The 16499-nt window shown below is 51.8% G+C and overlaps 1 protein-coding gene across 22 annotated transcripts in view; it reads left to right on the forward strand.

Moving 5' to 3' along the window:
- Tacc2 (transforming acidic coiled-coil containing protein 2) overlaps window positions 1-16499 on the forward strand; it is a 191743-nt gene that overhangs the window by 82033 nt on the left and 93211 nt on the right. For 21 of the 22 annotated variants that reach the window (XM_046448736.2, XM_058580716.1, XM_058580719.1 and 18 more), the window contains one exon: window positions 15699-15818. The exons of the other annotated variant lie outside the window; for it this stretch is intronic. In XM_046448736.2, the coding sequence (XP_046304692.1) occupies window positions 15699-15818 (120 nt within the window). The remainder of the gene's footprint in view (window positions 1-15698; window positions 15819-16499) is intronic. 22 annotated transcript variants of the gene reach the window in all.

Genomic DNA, 16499 nt, shown 5'->3' on the forward strand with positions numbered 1-16499 from the left:
CATCTTCCAACCAGCATCTCCAGCCCTCTGTGCTTCCGCCATCCCATCTCTCTATCCCGGCTTCTCTCCTCTTCTTTCTCCTCTTTCTCTGCTTCCTCCTCTTGTACTTGGAAGGACTTTTGTGATCACCTTGGGCCCTCCAGATAATCCAGGATCATGTCCCTATTTTAAGATCAGATGATTGGCAACTTTAATTCCCTCCACACTCTTAATTCCCTTTTGCTGTATTCACTTAACACATTCACAGGCTCCTGGGACTGAGACTTCGATGTCCCTGGGGCCTTCATTCTGGTGATCACATCCACTAGTAGGTTTCAAAGCATAGCAGTTCCTTCCTATGCCATGAAGCTTGTGCAGCTATCAACAGGGAGGGCCTGATTCTCCTAACAGGGGTGGCACCTCAAGTTCACCTTTGTGTTTAGCCCAGTTGGAGTGCTTGAGCTTACAAGGGGGTGAGTGGGTACGTTTTTACAATAAATAGATCTGGCCTGGGAGTGGGGCACAGGAACCCACGAGACTGACTGCACCTTCCAGTCCTTACTCACCAATGGCTGATGGTATACTTTTGAACAACTTACCCTATTTGGGTCTTAGTTGTTGCATTTGTGAAATGGGCACGATAATATATTCCAGTAAGCTCATAATAAACATGTGAACAAAGAATCTGTTTACATTTCCCTCAGAAATGTGACTTTTAGAATCATGGAATTAAAACAAACAATATTTTTGTGGAAATAAATTCCATGAATTCTACAGAGAATTTTCCTTTGGGGGCCCTCAGTCCTTGGGCATCTGTTTCTTTAAGAGAAGGAAAGGAAGCACTGAGTCACTTGTGAGTGTCTTGCCCTTTGATCCCTGAGTGTATAAAATATAGCAGTGCTTTCTTTGACACTGAACTTAACAGGAAGCCTGGCACACACAAATAGTTACCCACTCTTCTCAGCTGGGGTCTAGCTGAAGAAATTTCTAGAGAAAAGGTGATCTGCAATGGTGTGGACAGGTAAGCACACTTCTGGGTGCAGTGGATGTTAGTGAAGGAAGGGGTTAACTTCAGGCTCTTGTGGGGGGGGTGTTATTCACAAACCAATAGAAACACACGTGTTCCTTGGAATAAGGAGGCCGGAAGTGGTGTGAAGTAGCCTCTGCCTATTTCAGAGGGTGCCACAGCCAAAGAGAAGCAGGTTAACAGTTGTGCAAACTGTAGCACAGTCTGGCTTAGAACCAGCGGCTAAGCACCCTCAGGACACCCAGGTGGAGATAAGAACCAGAATTTGGTTCAAGGAACAAGCCAAGCTCCCTCTGCCCCAGCTTCTTTCTGAAGTTTCCCCGGGTAGCATGCAGGCAATCCGGCACGCCCTGCTCGCGGACTGCAGGGTTGGGCTATCGGGCCTGCACTTGGCCTTGGTGGTCATTTCAAACGCTGATGCCTTCCCCGCGTTGCCATGATCAGTGGAAAGCGCCGTGGAAAAACTAAGAACTGTAACAAGTTATCATGACTCAAAGCCTCCTGGAAGAAGCCTATGGGTCATTGAGGAGTGGCGGGCGGGTGGCAAGAGTGTCTGTGTCCGTCTTGGCCTCTGGCTCTGTCGTCGCAGGGCAAGTGGGTGCTCGGTGCGCCTGGGCGCGCCGCGGGCCGCCCCGTGCATTCCTGGCCGGGGAGGAGAGCGCGGCGGGCGCCCTCGCGAGCAGCTGGCTGCGCGCTGGCCGGGCTCGGAGCGCCAGAGCTGGGGGAGGAGCCTGGCCGGGCCGCCGCCGCTCTCCCACTCATTGGCCTTTTGTGCTGCAACTTTCCCGAGCCCTTCACCGAGCCGCGCAGTCCCAGTGCCGTTGCCCGGGGAAAGTTTGTGTCCGTGGCTGGACCCGGCCTTGGAGACTCCACACGCAACGCTGTGGCTTTGCTTGAAAAAACGCAGCCGCTCGGCGGTTCTTTGGCCGCTGCGTCCCCGGAGGAAGGCAGCTCGGTGAGGGCCATCCTGGATCGCCCCGGGCGGGTAAGTGTGCCGCAGCCACAAGGAGGCGGGCGGCCGGGGTCAGGGAGGAGACAGGCGTCCCCAGGACCTTGGCCGCCAGACAAAGGCGTGCTAGAAGCTTATTTTGGCTTTCCTTGACAGGAATTGGTAAAGGATGGAAAAGTATCTAAATACATATTTGTGTCTCCTGCTGGCAGTGGAGTGTGTCTGCAGGGGGGTGGGGGGCTGAGGGGACCTGCGGGCTGGTCTCCTCGGGTGGGTCTGTGCTGTCCCGGGTGAGCATCCATGGCAGGATGTACACCAGTGGCTGGGATCCCCACCCGTGGTTGGAGTCCCTGCCTAAGTTTGGGGTCTCAGCCCGGGTTGAGATCCCCACCCATGGGTGGCGTCGGCGCCATGCCCCTGGGCTCCTTCTGAGTTTGTGTGGTCCACCAGTTCTCGTGGGGACACCCCCAGTGGCCACAGCGGTGCGTGGATTAGCCATAAAACTCTGCACTGGATTTCCTCCGAGTTTGGGACTTTTAAATTCTCGACTAGTTACGTCAGTGGGCGCACTTCGAGGCTCTGGTGCAGCACGTGACCCGGCCGAGCTTCCCTTGGCGTCCTTGGCTCCCACTGCCGGGTGTTCCTCTGACTTTGGGCGTCCTGCAAATGCAGCTTCAGAAGTGCTGTGATTGGCCGCCCAGGCCCAGAGCGCTCCATGCACCATCCGTTTGCATGCTGTTCCTGCAACTTTGCTGTACTCTATACTTGTTTTAAAATGGCTTTATCATCATTATCATTATTGTTGTTAGCTCCTGGCTCCATCGGATGCGAAGACAGGAATATGTGGTAGCTGGGTGAAATAACGCTGAAATACATTGTGGAGAGGAAGTAGAAGGAGCCTGTGGAGGCGGGAGGAGAGGAAGCCGGGGCTTAGTTGCTGCCCAGCTGCCCATCGGGGGTGTGCATGTGCACCTGTGACAGTCCCAGCCCTTCTGTCACAGCACTTGGAAAATCTAGGACCCTAGGGCTGTCTCTTATCAGTCTTAAGCCAGAGTAAAGTTTCAGTTCTGTTATCAGGCAGAGAACTCTCACCAACCGTATTTCACTGATGCCTTATTGAAGTCACATTTCAAAAGCTGGTTCCATTATATTTGGAAAGGACTGGTGGAGGCTATGGCCTGAGGGTGTGGTTCGTCTGTGGTTTTCATCCATTCAGATTGTAGATTTCCATGGTGACTCTTGTCCAGCATTTTCAGGGTTGGCAGTTGGTGAACTCCTAACAAGGGTTTTGTTGGGCGTCCCACAGGGAGTCTTAGAGAGTTACCTCCTAGGGTGTCTGGCCTGTTCCCAGGCCAGGTGGGAGGGCCTCCTGAGATCAGGCGGGTTGTACTGGCTGCAGTGAAAAGGAGTGGATTCCCACGGGACTGCATCTCTCAGCCTGTCCTCCCAGGGCATTTTCCTCTGAGGAGAGCTGGAACAGGAAATAGGCCAGTGACCGCCCTCCTTGGGCAGAGGCATGGGTGGCTGAGCCACTCGTGCCTCTTCCTGGGCTCTTACACTGTCACTGGTCCCTCATCAGAAGGGACATCCTAGCCTCAGGGTAGACCATGCGGAGTGGCCTGCTTCAAGTCACACTTATTCACATACAGGCATTACTGCTTGTGGAAATCTGCCAGTCAAATGTCACACTTCTCTGAAACCTAGATCAAATTAGCCTCCTGTCCCCATCCCATTGTCTCTCTCAAGCTTGAGCCCTTAGAATATTTTTCTTTAATATTTATTTTTCAGTTTTCGGTGGACACAACATCTAACGTCTTTATTTTACGTGGTGCTGAGGATCGAACCCAGCGCCCTGCGCATGCCAGGCTAGCGTGTTACCGCTTGGGCCACATCCCCAGCCCATAGAATATTTTAACTATTAGGAAACTGGTTTCGTTAAAGATACGAAAAGAGAGATTCAAAGAATTCCAGGGTCTTGGCTAGGATTGCTCCTCACTGTGAGACTCCAACCCAGGACCCCAGATACCTGGCCTGGTTCTCTGTGCTAGGTCCACAGGCGACCTCTTTGGTTTTATTTAGCTTTGTATCACAGTCGTTTGTTTGTTGCTTCTATGGAGACAGACACTGCTCGAGGGAGGACATGTCTAGCTCGCAGTAGCACTGTACCAGTGACACAGGGCCTAGGGGTAGATGGTGGTTGAATTGAATAAGATGCAGGCCCTACCTCCAAGGAGGTGTGCTTATGTGTGTGTGGAGGGGGGGGGGCTACCCAGGTATGTGCCCATTGGACAGCCTGTAGTAGGGGTAACACTCCAAGCAACCAGGAGCATATGATAGGCATCTAGTGGCTGAGAGTCAGGGACACTACACGTGGGACACACAGTCCTGCACAATCAGGAATTGCCTCACTTCAAATGCCAATAGCATCCTGCTTAGAGGACTCTGCAAAGTTGGTGGAATCAGAGAGATGTAGTTGGGAGGATGAGCTAAATGGGTCTCTGGCCTGCCAGTCCCCAGGCTGACCTGTGTACACATGCGGGTGTGTACTCTCCTGGGACCTGGTTCCAGAGCCAAAAGCAAATGGTCCTTAGATCATTGTGATTTGGGTGTGGCAGGGCCTTGCACCTTTGCACAGATGATCTGGAGGAGGTTTGGGAAGTTGGTGATAGAGCCAGTGACCAGAGCTTGGCAAGAGGAGCAAGTCTAAGGTAGAGAAGGCCACCGGCTGGGTCCCCTGTCTCTCCCCAGTGACCAAAGTCTGTGAAATCTATCTTTGTTTGAACTTTCTCTGTCTCTCTGCCATCGAGGTCACGGTCCTTTTTTTACGGCTTCCACTGTCATTTCCACAGCAACTCCCTGTGATGACAAAACATCCCAAGGATTATGAAATCATTCAAGAGAAACGAAAGCATGAAAACAAAGACCTGGGGAACTAACCTCTGCAAGGCTTTGCCTCTAAAAATAGGGCAGGGGGCAGAGGAATTCTCCAGGGGATGAGACCAGGGCCACAGTGAGGCTGCATTTCAGGCCTGTGGAAGATCGGCTCTCAGCCCCTTCCCCCTCCCCTCTCCACCCTTATAGGGTTTCAGCCTCTCACTTAGAAATGTATCCAGGGCTGCCAATTTAGAGAAAGCAAGGTTCCCAAGACTCATTTCCCCTGGGGTGGGGAGGGGCAGGGTAGAGAAAGCTCAGAATTTGGAGACAGAGATTCTCTAAAGAGGCCCTGACCCACCCCTCACCAGCTGTGTGACCTTGAACAAGTTGTGAGCCTTCTGAGTCACTTTTCTTTAGTGGGAGGATAGTGACCCCCCCACCCCCACCCCTCGCATGCCCATCGCAGAGCTGAGGCGAGTGAAGTCCCTGTGAAGTCCCTGGGACCGTACTTGGTAAAATATTAAGTACCGTGCAAAGGAAAGATCCGTGGTGCTGGGATTTTCCACCTCATTGTAATTTAGAGAGTTGGATTTCCTAACACCTCCTGGAGTCTGTTTGTATTATTTTTCTTGGTAAACATAAACAAGGGATCAGTACTAATGAATGTAGTTCTCTTTTGTTTCAAAGCCACTTCTTGACCCTACTGCCTGGGAGCTGGTTACCTGGGCCCCCCTTGGGCTCCTCCTGCCTGGCCTTGCTAGGCTGGCCATCAATCTTCCCTTCCCTTCCCTGAAAAGCAAGTGGAAATAAAAGAATATGGAACCATTTAAGCCCCTTGATGGCATGGGCCTGCTTTCACATGGTGACAGTTCCCTCTGGGAGAGATATGCCAGCTTGGGAAGGGATAGCAGGGAGTCGGGGCCACCAGCCTTGGTGGCATCCTTTCCCATCCATACCTTCCAATCCTGGAACTTTCTGGAGACTCCTGCAGGTGGCTCCATGCTTCAGAAAAACAGGAAAAGTTTAACTGTCACCTCTGCTCTCTCTAGTCCCCAGGAATTCTGTTGTCAGCCACATGAGGGCTGCGAGACCCTGCTCATTTCTGTGTACACCTTCCGTGTCCAGGGCTTTGCAGGGCAGAACATCTTTCCAGCAGTTTCTTGTTGGACTAACAAATAAATGTCTCCTCTCTTGAACTGTGAGACTGAAGGCTTTGCTCAAGGTCAAGACTTTGTCATGGTGGGGTGGACATGTGGAGGTAATTTTGCTGCTTGTGTGGTTTTGGAATCAGGGAAAATCTGACTCTGATCAAAGACACACAGAACTGGATGGATGAGGCTATTTTTTCAGTTCTGTTGTTGGTGTTGTTTTGTTTAGGGATCGAACTCAGGGCCTGGTGCATGCCAGGCAGATACTCTATCACTGAGCCACATCCTCAGCCCTTGTTTCTAAATTTTGTGGTGTCCATGTGAAAACCCTGGAGGTATTTGTTGAAGTTTGGCTTATTGACTACTGGGAGCCCGTTTTCAACCTGGAAAATTCAGGGGGAAACTGATTTCTGGCCTGAATGTAGTGGCAGCCAGGCAGACCTAGTGAGAGCAGCTGTTAGTATTGGTCTGTTATTGTTACTTTCCTTGTAACCAAGCAATATTTATTGAACACCTGCTGTTCATCGAGGACCAATAGTGAGATGGACACTGTGCTTTACCTATGTTTAAAAAAAAAAAATTGTGACTCAGCAAACCAGATGTAACATAAAATTTATCATTTGAACCATTGTTAAGTGTAGAGTTCAGTAGTGTTAAGTATATTCACTTGAGAGAGAGATCTCCAGAACTTATTCATCTTGTCAGCCCGAAGCTCTGAATCCATTATACAACAAATCTTTTTCTGCCTCGTCCAGGCCTGGTACCAACCATTCTACTTTTATTTCTACGAGTTTTACACATTTTTGCTCTTATTTCTTTGAATAAAATTTCGAGTAATGTATTTTATTCCCATTTTACACATTTAGAAACTGAGAGTTTAATGAACCTAGTTAGGGCTTATAAATAGCAAGTAAGTGCAGAGCTCGATTCCGGCTCCGACTTGTGTCCCGGGCCTGTGCTCTTTGTGAGGTACTTGCTGTCCTGCCCCCTGCCCCGACTCCTCAGTTGGTTTCTGTGACAGTTCTGGAAGTGGCAGTGAACTTGTGGGCTTGATGCTTTGGCGGGGGGAGGATCCTGGGCTAGGATCGCAACCTGGAGTACTGGCCCATTCAGAGTGTCCCTTGGTTTTGTGTGGCTTTGATGAGGGGCACAACTGCACTGTTACTCACCTGACCATGTGGCTTTTCCCAGCACCTAGAAGGGTTTACTTTTTGGTCTTTGGGGAAGAACAGGGGCTGCCTCCTTGAGGCTTGTCTTCCTGGAGTACATTCCTCTCCTGGGATGTTGTGAAACCCTGCTCTGGTTCTTGGACTCATTAGCCCTGGTGGATATGGGGACAACAGTAGCCACATCAAGCTGTGGCTAAGTCGTATGTGAGGAAGGGTTCCCTTCCTCCTGCTTCCCAGTGGAGCCCCCAGGGATCTGGAGCTCATGCGGCAGGTCACCCCCTGCTTCCCAGCCTCAAGTCCTAACCCCTGGGGTTGGGCCAAACAGGCTCTCCCTGTGACCTCCCCAAGCTGTCCTTTTCCAGCCAGGCCAGGGGACAGTACTTCTGGAGCCTGGGGTATGAATCACATGAGCATATCTTCAGGTCAGAAGGGGCCCCAGAAGACCAACAGTCCAAACCCTCATTTTGTGGAGGCTCCTGTACCGTGAGAGGGGCAGGGTTTGCCATCAGGTCCGGGGGTCTGAGGTCTGGAGTCTGAGCAGCCTGAGGGGGCTCGGCCTCCTGTGGTAAAGGGATGTCTTGGTCCGTTTCCTGTTGGCTAATGACACGGTGCCACAAGATTGGACATGTGAGAAAGGAAAAAGGCTTATTTTGACTCCTAGTTCTTGTCCAAGATGGAGGGGCCGCATCTGGGGGAGGCCTTGCTGGTGGAGTCCTGAGACAGCTCAGGCATGGTGTCAGGAGTCTGGGAGCAGGAGAGGCCTGGCCAGACTGCTTCTATATCAGACCACCACTGAGACCACCTGCTAATCAGTGATCACGTGAGTGCAAGAATCGGCTCAATCAGCAGAGCCCTGATTACCTCTCTCAGTCCCACCTGGTCCCACCTCTTAGCGTCTCATGGTAGGGGCTGAATTTCCATATGAGGGTTTTTTTGGGGGGGGGGTGGCGGGGGGAATTAACCATACCCAAGCCATACCCAGGAGGCTGCCTTTGTCTTTTTGTGAAGTGCTGTCACCTTGCTCAGAAAGGACCTGGCACATATAAGGGGCTCATAAACATTGCTTCCCTTCACCTATCATTTGTGTTCATTTTTTTTTTCCTTTATTACAGGGAGTTGAACCCAGGGTTGCTTAACCTCTGAGCCATATCTCCAGCCCTTTTTAAAAATATATTTTATTTAGAGACAGGATCTCACTAAATTGCTGAGGTTAGCTTTGAACTCATGATCCTCCTGCCTCAACCTCCCGAGCCGCTGGGATTACAGGCATGTGCCACGGTGCCCGGTTTCTGTATTCCTTCTTCATCCACGCCTGGCTGGTGTTCTAGCTCCAGGATGCGTGAAGGAACCGTGAGCTCCTGAGGTTGCACACCTGGGCAGGAGAGGCAGAAGAGAGGGGCTCATGGACCTGGGCAAGCGTGGTGTGGCTCTCACGCCTATATTGGGATTGGTGGCCTTTTCACCTCTGGAGTGGCTCCCAGGTGCCAGGCGCTTGCTGGAGAAATATTTGCATGTTTAGTCTTACAGACCTCTTCCCCCCTTTCCAGGCAGGGCCTGCCGCTGCCCTCTTCGACAGATGGGGAAACCGAGGCTCTCAGTGGACCTGCCCCAAGGCTGCACAGCTCTGCCTTGCTGGAGAGGGTCCCAGCTTGGACAGTCTGGCCCCAGTCCTGGTCTCCTGTCACCTGCCCTGTCCAGCCTCTCAAGAGGGATTGGGCCATGTGCTTCTTTACCAAGTCTCTTTCTCTGTCTCCTGTTCTATAAAGTAACTGGCTGCCTTCTACACAGGGGTCCTGGTGAATTACTAAAGGCAGCTTTTGACAAAACTCTAACATCCTGCACAAACTTAAGTAGCTCTCTAGTAGTTTAAAGAATTCTTTTTTTAAAAGACTAAATCTTTAAATTGCGGAACTTCCTTATTTGGGAGTGGCAAACCTCTCCCTGTTCTCCCTGACCAGGGCTCCAGGGTCACTTCCAAGAGCTGCTTTCCCCAGAGTCCTGCAGGGGGTGTCTTCCTGTTCCCTAGCTGGAGCCAGGCCTCAAGCCTGCTGCGGGACTTCCTGGCCCCTGTGCCCTTGGACCTGGGTCCAAATCTTGATTCTGTTCTTCACCCTTTCCCAGGAGAGGAACTCGGTGGGTGAGTGCTGTGAAATACTTCCCACAGGCCTGGCAAATACCAGAGCTCAGCTGTGTTAGCTGCTCTTATCATTGCTGCTATGATTAACGCTTTATTATAATTATTTCAATTTGTAACAGTGTTTTGTATATATTAAAATATTGTCATCAATAATAAAACCAGCACACTTACACCTGGTCAGGTCCCTCAATCCTCAGGATCTGGAGTGCCCTGCCTGCTCCTGGGAGAGCTGGCCTACTCTGGTCTTAGGAATGTTTCTGTCACCCAGCCCCACCCCTGCATGATGGCAAGCCACACCTGTCCCATCTTATCTGCCAGATCCTGAGAAGCTGAATTGTTCTCCATTGTGGGTAATAAAGTACAGCGTGGCTCCTCTGTCCACAGAGCTGCGCACCTGGGGACACACCTGCAGAGCAGATCAGGGCGGCTGCTCCACACCTGGAGGTGGAAGGCTTAGTTTCGGGATGCCGGGATGCCGATGGGGACCCTGCAGAGGCTGTCACTGCGTTACTGGGACTGTGCTCTGACTTAAGCCTTCGCCAGCTGGGTCCTGCCCAGCCCAGAACCTGCCAACAGCTCAGAAGGTTTCCTTTTGCTGATTTATGATCAGCTTTCAAGAAAGGAGGCCACAAGGGGCTGGGACGCAGTTCGGTGGTAGAGCCCTTGCCCAGCGTGTGCGAGGAGGCCCTGATGTGAGCAGCGCTGGCGCCGTCTGCTGCGAGGGTGAGAACTCCCCCGGTGTTTTCTGCCATGTGGCACGTAGTTTCTGGGGAGCTCGGCCCTGAGTTTGGGGCTGTGTGGTCATTTGAAGAGTTACGTATTAGCCAGATGTGGTAGCGCACACCTGTAGTCCTCACTACTCAGGAGGCCAAGGCAAGAGAGTCCTGGGCGACCTAGTAAGACTCTGACTAAAATCAACAACAACAAAAAACCCCTTTATCTGTCAGTCTATCACACATGCTAGAAAAAAAGGAGAAGGAACACTTAAAACCAGGGACTCGTCCATGTCATTACTCAGAATGATGTAAATTTATTAAATTGAACGCTGACTCCCTTTTAGGATAAGACAATAATCTTTAATCCTCGTTAAAGATGAGTAAATAAGAATAAGGAGGCCTGAGGTTTTATGTGTGGAGCATGCAGTTAATAATGTGGTCTTCTGATCCCTTAGCTGCTCAAAACCCAAGTTGCCTCTGATTCCTCCGGTTCCCGCCCTCCAGGTGGGCATCACGGCTGTCCATGACTAACCCCCGCTCTGCAGTGTCCTGAGACCCACAGTGTAGCTCAGTGCCTGAACTGCTCCAGAGCTCACCTGTGGGCCCCTCTCCTCCATGCTGACAACTAACACGAGCATGCGTTGGTTTCCGCTTCTTCTCCTGTGCGCCCCTCATGGTTTTCTGATGCTCCTTGTCGTCCCTGGGATTGCAGGTTCCCAGCTGACCTTCTGTTATTCTGAGGTCTCTCCAAGCTGGCCTTGGCCCCAGCTGTCCAGCTGCAGGTCCCATGGCCACTGCCTGATACGCTAACCAGGCAGGTACTAGCCAGACTGCAGGCCACACGGTCCTCCAGAGCCGGACTGAGCTGGGGGGTCTGGGTGCTGCTGCCTGCAGACCTTTGCTCTATGCTGCCAGCAGGGAGGGTCCTTCCCTCTCCCCATTTGTTTGTCTTCATTTATATCTATTTGATCTCGTGGGTTATTTTATTCGTAGGTTAAGATCCATCTCTGTCCATGTTGTTTATCTTTTTGAGGTCCAAACAGTCCCAGATTTGGCCAGTGGCAGCCTGTTTGAGGTGGTCTTGTCTTTTTGACCCGGCCCTCCTCATGGGGGAAGAGAGGCTTGTGTGTGCATGCCTGCACATGTGTACGCACATGGGTCTGCTCTCCCTGATTGCAGTCAGCCCGGGAATAGCCTGGCCTGTTACTTTTTGCACATGCAAATCCTTCCCGGACTCTGAGCCTGGCTCCTGTTATCTTTGGTATGGTTGTGGTATTTTGGCTACCCTCCCTGTGGGTAATGACCTCCTGAGGACACTGTCCTCCTCCAGGCCAGTGCTTCCCCAGCCCCTTCCTGTGCACTCCCCTCCCCACCTCTGTGGGAGGGAAGGGAAGCCTATGGCTTTCCAGCCAGGCCACAAGGAGGCAGAAGCTAGTTTCACTTTGTGGCCTCTCACAGGCACTTGACCACTGAGCATTCCTCCAGCCTGAGAGGCGGTTTCTAGGCTAGAAGCTCTTGGCGCCCATCAGCCCCTGTGCCCTTCACCTTCCATGCAATCTTTGTTGGCCTGGAAGAGTCCTGTGTTTCCATGGCAGCTTGTCCCTCTGTCACCACCTGCTATGGTCTGTCCCCCCAACATTCATATGTTGGAACCCTAACCCCGAGGTGATGGCATCAGGAGCCCGAGAGGCTCCTGGCCTCCTCCACCACGTGAGGTGCAGCGGGAAGCTGCCATCTGTGAGCCTTCACCAGACGCCAGGCCTGCGGCGCCTCATCTCAGACTTCTCAGCCTCCAGAAAGGTGGGAAATACATGTCTATTGCTGATGAGGCACCGGTCTCTGGAGTTTGTTGCAGCTGCCCTAAGGGACTCAGACATCTCCCTTCATAGTTCCCACGCTAGATGTTGAACTTGTCTTGCTCTTGAGTCTTCAGCCCTGGAGAATGCCGTCCATGTCACTCGTGCTGGTCCTTGCATGGGCTCTTCCTGGGGTCGGATAGCACGTGTAGAACTGAAGGCAGCAGCCATTTAGACCAGGGGGAATGGCTTCCTCTCTGAGCAGAACCCTCTATCTCCAGCTCTGAAGCTGTGCCCCATGGCCTGCAGGAAGACACGTGTTGATCGGAGCTTCCCTTCCTGACATTCTAGTGGCAGAGCAACCCTGCGCTGGCCCATGTTCACCGTGGGCTGACCCAGCAGCTGGCGGCTGAACTCTCTGAAAACTATTTCAGACACTCTAGACTAGTGCCACCACAGTACAACTTAGGTTGTACCTTTTGTAACCTCTGCCGGTTGGTCTGAGAAGAGGAGTTTTATTTGAATCCCTCCATAGCCTGAGATGTCAGATGTCAGCCATCTGAAGCATACCTGGGTCACCAGGAAATAAGACAGAGAAGCCCCAGAGCTGGTGGTCCAGTGTGAATTTGATAGCGTATGAATGTCCTGAAGTTCGGCCTGCTGTCCGTGTCTGGGAGGCGGCTAGCCCTTTACTTAGCGCTTATTAACTCTCCATCTGTGCCCTGTTCTGACACCCTGGCTGTGTTTTAGTCTGTGGAGAGTCAGAGCAGAGAACTTGAGGGCTCAGGCAGGAGATGGAGCGGGCCTGGGAAGCAGAAGGGAAGCCGACAGCCTGAGAGCAGGAGGGTCGAGACTGGGTCAGGAGTCCCTGGTCACGTGGCCTGGAGCCTCCATTCTCACAGAGGGAGAGGCTGGAGCCAGGGAGGGTGCCTGGCGGAGAGCCCAGGGCGGGGTGGCCTGGGAGCCAGCTCCTGACTTCACACACGAGTGTTGTTTTAGTGCCCTGGCGGCTGGGCAGGATGCTGATCAGATGTCATCGAGAAACTATTTAATTATGTTGAGGATTCTCCATTCAGAAGAAGTCAGGGAAGTGTCCAATATGCTTTGAAAAATAATTTCATCCCAAAGAGTCAGAAATGCCATCCTGAAGCCCGTGTGGGCAGATAAGTGTATTCTGAAAATTCTCCTTCGTTTTCCTCAGTGATGCCTCCTGAGCGCACCGTGGGTGGGTTTCTGCCCTGGAATGAGGCTGGGCACGCTTGGGACTCCAGAGCTGGGGAGCCGCCGTTGTTCTGGTCATCTCCATCAAGTCCAGCTTTCCCTGAGCTGAGTTTAAGAGTCTCTTAAACATGTTTTCTTATTTATTTTGATTGCAAGAGCAAAATGCATTCAGCATAGAGCCAGAAAAGGGAAACAAATTCCATGAAGAAAGAAGAACACTCATCCTTTCACTTCTGAGAAGGAAGTGCTGTCAACACGGAGGCATTTATCCTGCGTGGTTTGCTGCCACATCCTCTGTGTGCCTTCATGGAATATACTCTTCCGTGCACGCAGGCACCTGAGATCTGACTGTGCTAAAATAGCATTGACCCTACTTCCAGTTGGTGATGAACATGTCTATCTCTAGATGCGTGAAGATCTACCTTATTTATTTATTTCTGTGGTCCTATGGATTGAAGCCAGGGGCACCTTACCACTAAATTACACTCCCAACCCTCTTTATTTCATTTTGAGACAGGATCTTGCTAAGATGCTGAGGTTGACCTTGAACTTTCGATCCTCCTGTCTCAGCCTCCTGAGTGGCTGGGATTACACATATGTGACACTGTGCCTTGATTTGGTTAGCAGTCCCTTGCTGTTGGACATTTTGGTTGTGACAGTTCTTTTGCATTAGTGATTGTGGCTGAGATCTGCCTCCCCCTCCATTATCTCCTTAAAATAAACTCTTGGAAGTCCATGGCTGTGTCAGAGGAAAGAAAGGCTTCTCTGGTGTTCAGAGTGTGTTGCCAAAACTCCCAGACTGATTTTCTGCTCTGACTTCATGATGCTGGGAAGTCCATCTTGCCCGTAGTTTAGTATTGTCCAAATTGTGATGCCCAGAAGACATCCCAAATTCCTGCCGTATCCCCCCGCTGGGTTCCACCCTCCTCCCTCTCCTTGCACAGACTTCTCTCTGACTGGGTGGGCACCAGGCTCCAGAGTCTTGTCCCTGGGGAATCGGCACGATGCTGGGAACACGGAGCGCCGACAGTGATGTGTGGGCACATGAGTGCGCGGGTCCAGTGGTATTTAGAGTGTAGCTGGGGAAGTTACCCTGGGCCTCCTCATCCTCGTTCATCTCGATGCCAAGGGCCGCGCTTGGTGGCTGAACATTCTACAGACGCTTCTGGCTGATCCTGGCTTAGGACCGAGTCCCAGTTGCCCTACCTGGCCTCGCGATCTGCCCCGTCTACTCTGCCTTTGTAGTCTTCCCTTCTCTAGCTACACTCCCATTCCACGACCTTCAGCTGATCCTCCACCATGCCAAACTCCTTCCAGATCGTGACTCTTTCATATAGCGCGTGGCTCCCTATGCTGGCGGACACTCACCTTTTTCTTACTCTTCCACATTTGGGATGCAGCCAATCGCTGTGACAAAGAACAAGGCTCCTATGGTCAGGCTGGGGTTTGTACCCTGGATCTGCCATACAGCAGCTATGCCACTTTGGACAAGTTACTCAGCCTCTCTGAACCTTAGTAAGGGGGATAATAATAGTAACCACCTCATGGGGTTGTTTGAGGACCAAATATGGCAATATATATATAAGCACTCAGAAGAAATCCTGGCACACAGTAAGCATCAGCAAACACTTGCTGTCCAGGGCCGGCCAGCTGGCCTCCGCTTACTCACCCCTCACAAAGAAGATTTTCCTGACTCCGAGTCTGGGCCAGGAACTCCTATTTATGCTCTCACGGCCATGTGTACCTTCCTTTTTAGCAGTGACAGCAATTGTTACTACATACATAAGCATTTTGAAGATGTCTACCTATTGCCTGAGACTATAAGCTGCACAAGGGACCTATCTCTAGCTCACGGCACAGGACTCGGGTTCAATAAGCACCTGCTCAGGGAATGATAGTGACAGTCCCATTACTGTGCCTGTGAGTGGAGCAGCCACTCCTCCCGGAGGTAGAGCAAGCTGCTCGTGGCAGCCCTGGCTGCAGCCATGGCCAGAGGGCTCCCTGTAGGATCCCCCGTGTGTCAGGCCTGTGTCTTGGGCCAGCCTGCTCTTGGGGTCTTCTGTGTGTGTTTCTCAGTGAGGGACTAGTGCAGTTTTTAAATTTCTAACTTGTCACATCAGAACTTTTGAGAATATAATGAAATAAATTACTAGAAAAATGGAACGTGACTCCAGCCCAGGGTTTCCCAACATTGACACTTGATTTTCAGGGCTAGGTAATCCTTTGACACAGAGGTCTGTCCCCTGTGTTGTAGGGTGCCTAGCAGCCTTGGCCTGTACCCACTAGTTGCCTGTAGCACCTCAACCCCAAGCTGTGACGGCCAAAAATGTCTCCAGACATTGCTAGTGTCCCCTGGAGGCAAACGTCATCTCCGACTGAGAACCACTAATGAAGACTTGCAAAACATAAGCCCTGATGTTCTGTGATTAGATTCAGCAGACATCAACTTCCTCTCTCAGATTGCTATAAAGGTTTCTAAGCCCTTCCCCTGGGTTTCTGAATACAACTTATCACAGGCCAATGACCGACCCTTCCTGGACCTGGCCATGTGCAGCCATCCTGTGAGCAGCTCAGACCCTACTTCATAGAGGGGGAAACAGGCTGCTCAGGGTTGGCTAGAAGGTGCTGTTAACACACGTGAAACTTCCAGGGCATTTCTGAGGTCTTTCTCTCTCTCCCCAGCACCCCTGCCACAGATGATGTCATCCAGCCAGCTGCAGGCCTGAGAAACCTGCCCCTAGTGGCCTCTTCCCGCCATGATGACGCCATCGGCCAGGTCTCCACGGGTCTGACAGCCCAGAGGTACAGTGGGGGCTGAGATGGGGCTGGTGCTGGGACCCCAGGACACTCCCTGAGGCTGCCTCCCTCCCTCCCCTCTTATCTGCAGTTCTGCTCCCTGTCCCCACGCAGGGTCTGCATACCTGTCCCCCACAGGTTCATGTCAGGGCTTGGCCTCTTCTCATGGCCTTGGGGACGATCTGAGGGGACTCTGGGGAGACCCCCCTGCCACTACACTCACACAGCCCATTTTAGAGGTTTGTTGTCTTGTAACATTTAGGGGTGTCTATTGAAACAGGGGTCTCTGTGGAAACAGAGGCTCCGGAGGCTGTGGCAGGAGGGCTGCAGTTCAAGGCCAGCCTTGGCAATTTAGCAAGGCCTTAAGCAACTTAGCAAGACTCAGTTTCAAAATAAAAACATTTGAAAAGCTGGAGATGTGACTCAGTGGTAAAGGGCCTCTGGGTTCAGTTTCCAGTACCTAAAAAGAAAGTAAACTGTGCTTCTAAAACATGGCCCAGAGTGTGGGAATGTTATGACTTGAACCAGATTAGAGGGGAAAGGTGTGTGCTACCCCCTCCCTAGTCGCCTCTCTTGGGACAGGTGGGTGCAGACAGGCGGGTGGCCAACAGCATGGAGTGGCCTCTTCATACACTGGGGTATCTGCCTGTGGAAGAGATACAAGGGGGTGAAGCAGCAGGAAGGTGC

This window comes from Marmota monax, unplaced genomic scaffold (assembly GCF_021218885.2).
Source record: "Marmota monax isolate L192 unplaced genomic scaffold, Marmota_monax_Labrador192_F-V1.1 WCK01_AAM20220418_F8-fsc00076, whole genome shotgun sequence".
Classification (NCBI taxonomy): domain Eukaryota; kingdom Metazoa; phylum Chordata; class Mammalia; order Rodentia; family Sciuridae; genus Marmota; species Marmota monax.